The sequence below is a fragment of the Triticum urartu genome, chromosome 7A (genome assembly GCF_056163025.1).
Source record: "Triticum urartu cultivar PI428250 chromosome 7A, HENAU_Tu73, whole genome shotgun sequence".
In the NCBI taxonomy this organism is placed as follows: Eukaryota; Viridiplantae; Streptophyta; class Magnoliopsida; order Poales; family Poaceae; genus Triticum; species Triticum urartu.
Genome location: NC_141879.1, coordinates 112,630,642 through 112,643,276, shown reverse-complemented (window position 1 = coordinate 112,643,276; position 12,635 = coordinate 112,630,642). Strand labels below are relative to the sequence as shown.

The 12,635-nt window shown below is 49.0% G+C and overlaps 2 protein-coding genes across 3 annotated transcripts; both read left to right on the top strand.

The window, feature by feature from the left end:
* The first annotated feature begins 624 nt into the window (after window positions 1-624).
* LOC125520808 (histone H3.2) lies at window positions 625-1,326 on the top strand. Its single transcript, XM_048685835.2, has one exon. The coding sequence runs from the start codon at window positions 724-726 to the stop codon at window positions 1,132-1,134; it is 411 nt and encodes a 136-aa protein (XP_048541792.1). The 5' UTR covers window positions 625-723; the 3' UTR covers window positions 1,135-1,326.
* Window positions 1,327-4,433: 3,107 nt separating this feature from the next.
* Window positions 4,434-10,634, top strand: LOC125522065 (chloroplast envelope quinone oxidoreductase homolog). Of its 2 annotated transcripts, none has more exons than XM_048687136.2 (4): window positions 4,434-4,710; window positions 8,771-8,918; window positions 9,475-9,566; window positions 9,709-10,634. In XM_048687136.2, the coding sequence occupies exons 1-4, from the start codon at window positions 4,630-4,632 to the stop codon at window positions 10,402-10,404; spliced, it is 1,017 nt and encodes a 338-aa protein (XP_048543093.2). In that variant the 5' UTR covers window positions 4,434-4,629; the 3' UTR covers window positions 10,405-10,634. The 2 variants fall into 2 exon arrangements, with proteins under 2 accessions (XP_048543093.2, XP_048543095.2); XM_048687138.2 differs by having other exon boundaries at window positions 4,436-4,710; window positions 8,777-8,918.
* The last annotated feature ends 2,001 nt before the right edge of the window (window positions 10,635-12,635 follow it).

Below are 12,635 nucleotides of genomic sequence, written 5' to 3'. Positions count from 1 at the left end.
TGTAGCTTAACTACCCGGGCGTTACAGTTTTGCCGCGGAAACAATGCGGCCAGCTCCAAATGCACGGGCTCCGCCTCAGTTTTGGGGGGTTGGGGGCCGAGGGTGTCAGAGTCCTACGTGGCGGGAAAACGGACACCTAGACTAGTCCGCGGACAAATACGGGACCGCTCGGTCCGGACGGGCGCAGGAGGTTTGAGGGTCCGCGTTGGAGATGCCTAAGATTAAATGCTAAAAACAATAATGCACCAACAACCATTAGCACTCCATTGATCAATTTTGTAATAACAACTCCTACACAAGCGATTTTCAGTAACTGGTTTTCTTCATCGGGGCACATACAAGATGGTACAAAACATGAGTGAAATTCAGTTGCGAATCAGCAACATACAGTGCTAGGGAAGCCAAAATGCTAGTACTGCCACGGATCACGATCCGTGGCCAACCCGCACAATCGCATCTGCATCGTCCATCCACCCCTGATCCAACGTCTCACCCAGCCCCGCGCGCCCCTCCCTTCGTAGCGCCTTCATCCCTCCCAAACCCAAAAATTCCCGCTCCAAATCTCCCACCCGCGCGCGCCATCCCCAAATTCCGACCCCTGCTACTTAAACTCCCCGCCGTTCCCCACGAACCCTCACAACTCAGCCAGCCACACCGCCGCCCCTCTCCCACCCTCCCAAGAATCCGCCACCGCAGTCCCCCGGCGACCCACGCGCGGCACCGATGGCCCGCACGAAGCAGACGGCGCGCAAGTCGACGGGCGGCAAGGCGCCGCGGAAGCAGCTGGCCACCAAGGCGGCGCGCAAGTCGGCGCCGGCCACTGGCGGCGTGAAGAAGCCGCACCGGTTCCGCCCGGGCACCGTCGCGCTGCGCGAGATCCGCAAGTACCAGAAGAGCACGGAGCTGCTCATCCGCAAGCTCCCCTTCCAGCGCCTGGTGCGGGAGATCGCGCAGGACTTCAAGACGGACCTCCGGTTCCAGAGCTCCGCCGTGTCGGCGCTCCAGGAGGCCGCCGAGGCGTACCTGGTGGGCCTGTTCGAGGACACCAACCTCTGCGCCATCCACGCCAAGCGCGTCACCATCATGCCCAAGGACATCCAGCTCGCCCGCCGCATCCGTGGGGAGCGCGCCTAGGCCTCTCTGCCTCCGCGTCACGCCTGCCGCCGGTTTTCCTTCTTGGTTGACCCCGCCGAGGGATTTGTTCTGCTCTGTTAGTCTAGTCTAGTCGTGCTTCGAGTTGTTATTAGGATTTGTTCCGTCCTGTCAGTCTCGTGATGTTGATTACCGGCTCGAAAATTGCAATGGAGGTGATGCAATTCATTTTAATTTCGGAGTTCACGTTGATTGCCCATAGTATTTTCTTTGATTGGATGTTTACATTTGGTGAGTGATCTCGACCTAGGACTGATTTCTGGGCTGGAGTTTTGCTGGCCGTGCTTGCTGCTTTCAGATTGCTCTTGCGCGTCAGACACTAGCTGCAGAGATTGCAATAGTTTTTTTTTGTGTACATTTTGACTTTGATCTTTTCAGTACCATCCATTCGACCAAACAAGGGCATGTCAGGTGTTCCATTACAAGCAAAACTAAACAAAATTCGACCTGAACTTACTTCAAGGTCATATTCCATATTGTTGTGCGTGTTGCTTACGAGGATTCATTGACAGGGTTGATAATTTGGTTTGATCGACGCTGTGCCTGACTAAACTTGTTGTAATCAGCCTATGTGCTACGACTGGCAAAGTTTGAAAAGGTTGAAATGCGATGAGTAGGAGTCACTCATCACTGCAGATGCCTCGGTGGCAATGACATGGATTCTGTCCTAGCTCACTAATTCTTGTGGTTGCCGCAGGCTGTCGCACTTGCAAGGTTGCTGTTCACAATCTCGGTGGTACTGTATCTACAGAACATCCATTACTGTATTGGAGTGTGATCTTTTCAGAACATCCATTCGAGATTGGCCCCACATTTCAGCCCTGAAACCCCGTCACCGTATCTGCAGCAAGCCTTGGTCCCATACTTCAGCCCTGAAATCATCACCCAACCAGTTTTTAGTAGTACTTGACACTTGTAATTTCAGATACGGCTATGAACCAAACAAACTCATGTAGAAAGTGGATGTCACAAGGGATCCGACATCCGAGAGAGCTTGCCATGAGCTTCTCGATGCCTGAACAGCTTGAGCATAACAAAATTTTTGTTTACACACACGATGGACGCCTCCGGCAGTGGCTTCCTATCTTGGGCCAAGCTGTAGTTCAGCAGTTTATTGTAGTAGACAACCATGCCATACTCATCCAGATCATTGCTGTTAGGGGACGCTCCACGAGGAAGGCCGGTTAGCATCCGGCGAGCACCAATGCTGCATAAGTCCTGCAAGTAGTTGAGCAGGTGCCATACATGATGGAGTTTGCCAAATTCGTCGATTATTTTGATCATTTTGAATTATACTAACCCCTATCTGTACAACCCAAAATTACCTTTATTGTCCTTGAGATCTGGCTGACAACCGGTCCTCGCGGCTTCTCCCGATCGGGCTGGCCCAATATGATCACATTAGTGCAGGTCGCTCACGTCCAGCGCACGGCGTGTAAGTCGGGCTGCACCACTCTGGCCTTCAATATTCGTGGCACACATCGCTCGCCCTCCTTTGAATCACACGCACAATTCTGCCGCGAACCAAGAAGTAAAAGAATTTCGACAATATTCAAAATGTTGACAAAACTTTAAATTAATGTACCAAGGGTGACATGTATAATCTTTTAATAAGCATCTTAATTCTGTCCGAATCAAACGCCTCACCAACCAATGCATGAGTCGGGAAAATTTGAGAGACACAAATTGCTATGATAGAGATGGTCAAAATCATGTGAAATGGGGTACGACTGAGAGGGCTTGTTTGTTCACCAACCTCACTGATTTGTTGGACTAGCGGTCGTCGTAGACCCGCCATCAACTGAGCACAGCCTGATGAGGTCCCTGCTATGTCGCTAAAGTAGGAGAGCAATTGAGCACAACCTAATGGGGTCACGTACATGGATGCGCCCACACCGACATCGGCGAGCTTGATGGAGTCGGATTCCACTGGGTCATTTTTTGCCTTGATGTTGCGGTCATACAAAGCTGTTCGAGGAGATATGAAATCGCGCCGCCGGTGCCGTTGCCGCCACCGCTGCCTCGCAATCCCTAATCCTAGGTTCGTGCAGTTAGAAGCCTAGACGGGCGATGCAATCAATTGGGGGTGAGTGTGGCATGCAGCCGACTCAGGCGTTGTGCGTTGGATGCGACGCAAGCGACCTCCATCGGGCCGGCCCGGTCGAGAGAAGCTGCGAGGACCGGTTCAGCAGAAAAAAAAAACTATGCGGGCAAAAACCGTCGATGTAGCTGCACCTGACAATTGGGACCACTGCCGTTCAAAACACTCGCAAAATGTTAAACAGGGTAAATCGTGGCATAAGCTAAATGGGGTAAAACGGATGAAACCTCGCTAAATAGGATAATTAGTGTAAAAAATGCTAATATAGGGGGTAAAAACCCGAATTCACTTTTAAAGTTTAGACTAGCAAAAGATTTGGTCTCCCTAAAAAGTACTCCATTAGCCGCTGGATCATGTTCACTGGAGTTCAGAGCTTGGACCAGCATGATGGACTCAGTCTCCACCTCAACTTTTGCAATTCCCCAATCCTGCGCAGCTTGAAGGCTTTTGAGACACGCTGTTGCTTCGGCAGTGAGAGGATCAAGCACTGCATTCATGTACCCAGCAGCAGATCTCACTGGATCCCCTTGATCATCTCGGATGACAAATCCCCATCCTCCGTGCCCATTCTCCTGGTTCATACTTCCATCCACATTAATCTTGAGAGCCCCATGGACCATGGCTGGGAGGTTGCCATTTTTCAGTACTGTTCTTTCGCTGATTGCCCCTCCCAAAAAACAGTTTGAAATACTCAACATTAGATCTCACCCTTTCAAGTTTCAACAACCGAAGTAGCATTTCTCCTTGGTTCCCCAGCGTTGCATTTGCTCCTAGTATCCCACCATACCCAGAGCATCGTGATACGTACGACCTTCTCCTGATCCGGCAAGGACAGTACGCGTGCAATCATTTCCTTTGCGTCACCTGTTCCTGAAATTGGTAAACTGATCACATAATAAATTGTTTAATGCTTTGTAGTCAAACGTTCAGACTTTTTAACCATATCCGTGGAAGAGAAGCGTCTCGCGAAAGGAGAGAGGTTGAGCTGTCAACAGCGATGGAAAAGGATAAGGTTGAGCGGTCACGTGGCGCGCAAGTAGCTTAGCAGCGAGGGCTGCGCGAGCGATCGAGCGGTGCAACCAGCCCAGCGTTTGACCAGCGCGCTAACGTAAAACATTTCCCAAAGTTAAGACCCAGACTTCCTCTAAGTCCGCGTGTGTATATATAGATCTATATACACACACGCGGACGCGAGGAATCTACACACAGGCCGTACGTGCACCCCATTATAAGAACTAGAGAGCCAACCAACGACTGCACGGGACATGTGGTTAGCAAAATCAAAATTCATATAGAGAGCCGACCAACAACCCACCGTATCAGCTAAAGCACACACAAACAGCCCTCACGAGGCTTCTTGGCCATCTTCTTTGGCCATGACCACCCCAACGACGACGCCGGCGAAGATGCGGGCCGTGCTTTATGACGCCTGCGGCCGAGGCGCCGCCAGCCTCAAGGTAATTAAGAGTTACCGGACCCGCAGTTCTGTACGTGTTCATTTTATTTGGGATAGCGGGGGAAGAGGGCCGAAGCTTGTGAGTTTGCTTTGTATTCTGGTTGGCGATCGAGGTTGGTGCTAAGGAAGCTTGTGAGTTTGCTTTGTATTCTGGTTGGCGATCGAGGTTGGTGCTAAGGATGATATGGCTGATTCACTGCCTATTTGATTAGCTAGTACTCCTAGTAGAGTATACGTTAGTTGTTTCCTAGGCCTCTCCCTTGGTGGAGAATTCTTTTTTTTAAACCAAGGCAAAAGTTTTGCCTCATATATTTATTAAGGGAGAATAGAGTTTGAATTACACCTGGTAACTGAAAAACAAAAAAAAAGTGTTACTCTCCCGGTATGATGTTGCCCAATTTCTTCGCCCGGCGGTTACCCAAAAGATGGCTTCACTCTTGATGTTGTTGAGCAAAATTGTTGAAGGCATACTCTTTTGTCGAAAGACCCGTGCGTTCCGTTCGTTCCAAATGGTCCATCCCATTAGCATGGTGAGGGAGGCCATGACTTTCCGGTCAGGGTGCTCTTGCTTGATCCATTTGCCCACTATTTCTTTATGGAGTCCTCGAGGTGCCAAGTAGTTGTGTCAGATCTTCTAAATGTAGCCACTCATTGACCAAATTCCATAGTCGCTGGGTGAATCGACATTTGACGAAAAGGTGAAGCCCATATTCTTGTTCTCTTTTGCGTAGGGGGCAGAGATGACAATTTGGCCATCCATGACGGGCCAACTTATCGGCTGTCCAGATTTGATCTTATGGCGAGCCAAGCGAAGAATTTCACCTTGGGTGGTGTTGAGGCCTTCCAAACCGTGTGATCCATAGGAGAGTGGACCTTTCCTAGAAATTGCACGGAGTAAGCCGTTGCGGACGAGTATTGACCATTCCTGGCGTGCTTCCAAGTAATCTCATCCTCTGCTTGCTCCTCAAGAGGGAAATATGAGATTAGAAGCCAAAGTTCAACAAATTGACAAATGCGTGTCTTAGAAAAGTTGGCGGTCATCTTGATTTTGTTGATCCAGAATCCTTCCTTGAGAGCGTCTCTTACTTTCCAGTTTTTTCTTGTGGAAGCCTCGTGGATGAGAGGCGCAACATCAATAGGCTTCCTGCCATGCACCGAAGGCGCCTCCCAAAAAGAGTTCTTGGACCCGTTCCCAACAATGATAGTAGTGGAGGCATAAAAGAAATCACGGTCCTCTTCATCGCAAGGGTTGTCCATGTCAAACCGCATCTTGGACGGCTCCATCCATTTAAACCATAACCAACGTAGATGAAGGGCGCGCGCGAATTTGACCGTGTTGAGAACGCCGAGGCCTCCATGGTGGTATGGACGACATATTAGCAATCAAAAGAAGAACAATGCCATGTTAGTATTGAAAATTGCACTGTATTCTTATAATATGTAACAGAACGGAAGAGCAGCACTTTGTCAAAGATTAATCATGTGGACAGAAAGATTGATCTGAACACCAAAATGTTGACTTTGAAAGGTCGACGGTACAAGTCTAGCTTGTCTAGCTTGTTGGTTTATGCTAATAGCGACATGCCTATATCTAAATACAGGCTTCTATTATTTTAGTATACGTTGGCTTCCATTTTGCAATCATGCCTGTTGGCTTACTTGTTAGCTCGCGCGTTTCATTCGGTTTGTCTCGAGTTTGAATCCTGGCACGGCCGTGTTGTTTTTGTCTTTTTCGGCACATGAGGGACATTTGTGTGATTAAGTATAAAGCAAGGGGGTTTCCTGCAAAATGACATGCCACATGGGCCCCTGGCAGACAGGCCCCACCGGCCAGTTTCACTGTCAATACATGTTTACATGCAGTTTAGATCGATCTGTAGCCGCGCGCCTTAGACTTGAAACTGACTTGCAAAAATTACGGAAAGTGGTACCACTCCACTAGCACTGTCCCAATTATGATACTTGTATGTAATTAACTCAGATATATTCTCTCTTTCTCTTGCATCCTCGGCTTTAGGACTAGTTAAGATGTTACAGTGAAATTAGTTAAATAGGTTGCGCATACCTGGTGTTGGGTGCTCGGAAAAAGCACTGAATAATACCCCTTAGTCTAAAATAAGTATTTTAAGTTTAGTACAACTTTGTACTAACAAAGTTGAGATATTAGAGAGTAGTAGTTTTTGTATTGTGATCATGACTCAGTACTCCTGGATCCTCAAAATATTCGGTGAGTGCTGATTTGTGAGCCAGTCAGAAATTTATTATTTAAAACTTAACAAATTTTAACATGGTCCCTCTTACTTTCTTTTTTTACATGTGAGGTAAGAAGATAAGAGTTAATCAATCCATTAATTAATGAGATCAACGGCTAAGAACTATTTTATACTCTTACTTCTCATGTGAAAAGAGAAGATAAGAGGGATCATGCCTGAGTTAGATGCTTGGAAAAGCATTGGAGACAGTTCTTATGGCCTCAACTTCTGACGCCTAAGTCAGCACCTCTAAATCCAAATATTGAGATGAGCAAGTCAGTTCCGGTCGCTCCCGCGAGCGACGCGGAGGGGAAACCCTAGCCGCTAACCTCCGGCCCCTCCCACCCTCCCTCCCCTCGCCGCCGCAGGCCTGCGCGGAGGGGCGACACCCTTTTGCTTCGGCGGCGGCGGGGAGTTTCTTCCCCTGCTTTGTTGAGGGCTGGCACGGGCCGGCGAGGACAGGTAGTGGCGCAGCGCTGGCAGAGGGCGCGACGGCGAGCGGGGGGCGGCGGGACTGACGCTTGGCGGCTGTGCGGAGGGCCCTGTGGTGGCGGTGCTTGCGCGGGTGCGGGCGGGGGCTCCTGCTCGTGCCGCGCCGGATCTGTGGCGGCTGCCGCTGCCGAGTGGCGCACCGGCTCCCCTACGGTGGGTGGCCGGGGCTGATGCGGAAGGCCGCCATGTCTGGCTGCGTGGGCGGCGGGTTGGCGGCGGGCACGGAGCTGGCTCCGGGGTCTCCCCGTTGGCCCCTTGGAGCGGATCTGATGGCGACGACCTCCTCCCCTGCACTTCTTCTTGCCTCGCCGGTCTGCGAGGCGGGCATCCGTGTGCCTGGTGCTCGTGGCTGGTTGGGGATGGAGGGTTGGTGGGTTTGGACCGGGGGAAACCCTTGGTCCGCGGCTGCGTCCACGGTGCCGCCGGCGCTCCGGCGTCTCCTGTTGGGGCGGCATCGAGGTCTGTCCTCCACCCTCTTCCTCCGCGACCTGGGCGAAAGCCCAAACTCTCCGGTTGGGTGGTGATGGCGCTCTGGCGTCGTTGTCCTTCTTGAAGGTGCCACCTTTGGTCGGCGGATGGGTGGTCGAGGCTTCGCAGGTGGAGGGTTGTCTTCCCCAGTGGTGTTCCTGCTTGGCTGCTTTCGGTCGACGTTGATTCGGGTTGCGGCGGTGACGAAGTATGGGTTGTGGCGGTGCGAGGTGAGGTGGCCGTGATTGCAGTTCTCTCCCCGGCATCCTGTTGGCCCGGCCTTCCGCTCGGGTGAGCGGCTTTACCCGCCGACGGTGTCGCGCCCTACGGTCCGGGGTGAGGGGGCAGAGGCCTTCTTCGGAGGTAGAGACGGCTTGTGGTTCGACGTTGGTTGGCCTCGGCGGAGTTAAGGATGCGTGGCCTCCTCCGACCGCGGGTTCCGCCCTGTCCTAGTCGTGTCGTAGTCAGGATCGGGTTTGCCGACTTAGTGGTCCTTCCGGTGTCTTGTATCTTTACCGTTCTACTCTTTTTCTTTTGCTTTGTTGTATGGCCCGTTGTATGCTGGTTGTGGTGCTTTATATATAAAGCGGGGGGAAATCCTTTATCGTAGCAAGTCAGTTGTGTGAGCACTGATTGTGAGTCAATCGGTTGACAGAGATTCTTTTCACAAGAACCCTATTTTAGCGTAGAGAGATTTGCCTGACATCTTGACACTTTTGCCGCTTAACAAACAAGTCAAAGGAATTTGTTTTTTGAAAAGAAAGAAAAACAGTAAACATCAAGATTTCTTTCTTTCATGAAGATAAACCAGTAAAACTTATAACCATGTGATTCTGAAATCTCTCTAAGCTGCAGCATGTAGAAGTCCCCGTCCCTTCAGCAAAGAAGAATGAGGTCCTGTTGAAACTACAAGCTGCAACCGTGAATCCACTTGACTGGAAGATACAGAAAGGGGACCTGCGGCCTCTGCTGCCTCGTAGACTGCCTTTTATTCCAGGTAACTATCCTGAGTCATAGTGTCACTGTGTGGATGCTAGCCATTTTGAACGAAAAGCTAGCAGAGAGAGAAAAGAAGGAACCGTGCATGGAGAAGATGAGGTTGGGGTAAGAAAGAACGTGTGGTGGAGAAAGGGTGATTGCAGGATGTTCTTTGGCTACACGTACATGGTAGGTTTTTTTTGCGGGGTTACACGTACATGGTAGTTGTGGGCAAGATTCAGTGACAGGTCGGGCTTAAGGCTGTGTTTGACTGTGCTATTAGGATTCCTGTGATGTCCCAATTCCTCCATTCCAAATAGCATACGTGCAGTTTTTCCTATGTTTTCAATTCTTATCTTTTGCACGTGATTTTCTTTCCTATTCCTGTATTTTCCATATCCCGCGTTTCAAGCAGGGCCTTACTATGTTATTTGGTTCTTCACTTTAACAACTATCTAGAGTGTTTCTTACCGTTTCCTTGTGATAAAGATAACACATGTGTGTGCGCACGCATGTTACTCGGTTCATCGAACAATGTGGTAATAGCTGCATCTCTACTGCTCCTTTTCCTGCAGTGACTGATGTCGCAGGAGTAATTGTTGATGTTGGTCCTGGAGTGAATGGTCTCACAGCGGGTGATCAAGTTGTCGCCAAGTTGAACTCTCTTGTAAGTGAACTTCACTCATGACAACGTCTTTCCATGTTTTTCATCTTCACGCTTAGAAAGAAGAAGGTTTAAGAACAATCCTTTTCATTTTAAAAAATATCGCCGTAAGCTCATTAATGTGACAATGTTTTCGCTATTACAGAATGGAGGTGGACTTGCAGAGTACGCGGTAGCACCCGCGAACCTGACTGTCAAAAGGCCAGCTAAGGTTTCTGCAGCTGAGGGTGCTGGCCTTCCCATTGCTGCAGGCACTGCGCTCCAGGCGCTGAGGTCCATTGGGGCCAAGTTTGACGGCACCGGCAAGCCTCTGAATGTGTTGATCACCGCTGCCTCTGGTGGCGTAGGCCTGTACGCGGTGCAGCTTGCGAAGCTGGCGAACCTTCATGTCACCGCCACCTGCGGCGCCCGCAACATGGATCTTGTGAAGAGCTTGGGCGCGGACGAGGTGATGGACTACAGGACCCCAGAGGGAGCGACCCTGCGGAGCCCCTCCGGCCGGAAGTACGATGGCGTGGTTCACTGCACCGTCGGTGTCAGCTGGTCGTCTTTCCAGCTGTTGCTGAGTGACGCCGGGAGAGTGATAGATATCACCCCGAACTTGTCAGCCATCCTCACATATGTGCTGCACAGGGTGACATTCTCCAAGAAGCGCCTCGTGCCCCAGCTTCTCCTGTCCCTCAACAAGGCAGACCTGGAGTTCTTGGTCGGGTTGCTCGAGGAAGGCAAGCTGAAGACGGTGATCGACTCGAGGTTCCCGTTGAGTGACGCAGGCAAGGCGTGGCAGAGCAGTATCGATGGCCATGCCACTGGCAAGATTGTCGTTGAGATGGAGAGCTGATCGTCGTCAATGCTATTATTGCCAACGGACTTGCATGCAGACAGTGGAGAGGAGGAATACATAGGATGGAATTATACAGACTACTCATTTGTACGTTTTTTTTTAGCATTAGTACAGACACAAGCGCTCATATACACGCGCATACACTCATCCCTATGAACGCACACACGCACACTCTACCCTTATGAGCACCTCCGAGAGACTGAGCCGGCATATCATTTTGAGATTTACGAAGTCACCGTAGGCGCCTCGTCGTCGACGGGAACGTCTCCTCCCACTGAAAGCGTATCGTCGGAAATCCTGAAATAAATCCAGGAATAATACGAGCACTAGGATTTGAACCCTGATGGGTTGGGAATACCACTGTCCACCTAACCAACTCAACCACAGGTTGATTCGCATTTGTACGTTTGTTTATGAGAAATAGCCAAACTATCACTAGTTTTTTTTTTGCGGGGACAAACTACTAGTTGAAACCAAGAATGCTAAAATACTACTATGAAAAACAAGAAGAGAACCATGTGACACATGTGGCAAACAATCCAAACTACTAAAAAAAACAAGGAGAGAAGTGCATATTTCAACTCTTTTAGTTTAATCTACAACCGGAAATACATTTTGGTACATGGGAGCATATGCTCCTGCCATCGAAAAATATATTTCAAAATGTCAAAAAATAAAATAAAACACAACTTTGACACGCACATCTCAACATTGCATGTGCACATGCAAAGTTTCGTGAAAAAGATAATATTTTATACACCCCATGTAAAAAAGACAAAAAAATATCTCATGAAAAGCCTTTTTTAACACTAAATTTGTCTTTTTTGCATGTGACACAAAGGTTACCGGTTCTCCACGAAACGAGTTTGTATACACGTAGAATGTCGAGATGTATGCGAGAATCATTTTGTCGGAATTTTAAGACATTTCAAAATATGTTTACAACACATTTCAAAATCCAGGACACTATTAAGGAAAAGCCTACCAGCAGCGAGGGTTTTGGGCCTCTCGGTAGCGCGGGCACCAGCGCTACTAATAAGGCGCTACAACTCAGTAGCGCCGGTTGTCCCACGCTACTGCTATACATGAATAGCTGTAGCGCTCTTTGGGAAAAGGGCGCTACTGATATTATCTGCAGCGCTGTTTGCTGGGACGCGCTACTGACAATGCGGCGCTACTGCTAAATTTCCCCCCTCGCTACTACTAGTTTATTTATTAGTTTTTTTTCCTGCATATTTGTTTTGTATTTGTTTTGTATTTGAATAGGCTTTATACAATAATCTTTAGCATATCATACACATACAAATGTAATCATAGCATATACATACAATTAGTCTCATCAAATCATGTCATCATCATAATCATCATCCAACACAAAGTGGTCTCTCGTCATCATCTCGAAAATAAAGATACAAGTCTCGAATGATATGCAAATACATCGTCATCCATCTAAACAATGATATACGCGAGAAGAGCTATCACTTTGAGAACATGAGTTCGTATCCCTCTTTCGCATTAGCGTGAACCTCTAAACTAACTACTGCTTGTCGCTCGGAAACCGGAAGGGCCTGACACTCCGGCCACTTGTCGTATATATACTCCTGGCATAGCACTTCTTCGCCATCTATGATCTATATACCTGCATCATCACATGAGTCGATGATATGCAACATATATAGTTGAGCAACAGAAAGAGACAGACTTGGCAAAAATAAAAACAACATATCATAAGCATAAATAAGAAAGTTCATCGTACCCCAAAATGCCCTAACTAGAGTGATTTTCGCTAGTCGAGGAGGAGGACGGTTTAATTACATCACAAATAAAGTTTCACCGTGCATAACTCAAAGTTTTGTCATACAGAAAGTATGGACTAAACGGACACATTGTCATATGTCGACAATCACTCCAACATGTCGTTCCATCCATCCAAGTCAGGGAGATAGTCCCCGAGCCTAGTGAAAGGCTTCAGGTCGAGACGCTGAGAGGCTATCCATGTTCGGACGTCTTCCCGCGACATTTGTCCTTCTCCGTAGAACATCCCTGTTTTTCCGACGACCTCCTTCATGATGATTTGGGCAAGTTCGTGCTGGATGTTATAGAACTCAGTTCGAAGTCGATGATCCTCGATATCTCCTATGTCCTTTGCCCATTGCAGAATATGGGCATCGCCGGATCTAGGTGACATGCGAAGGTTCTGGTGATCCCGTCTGTACTCCAGCATGTGG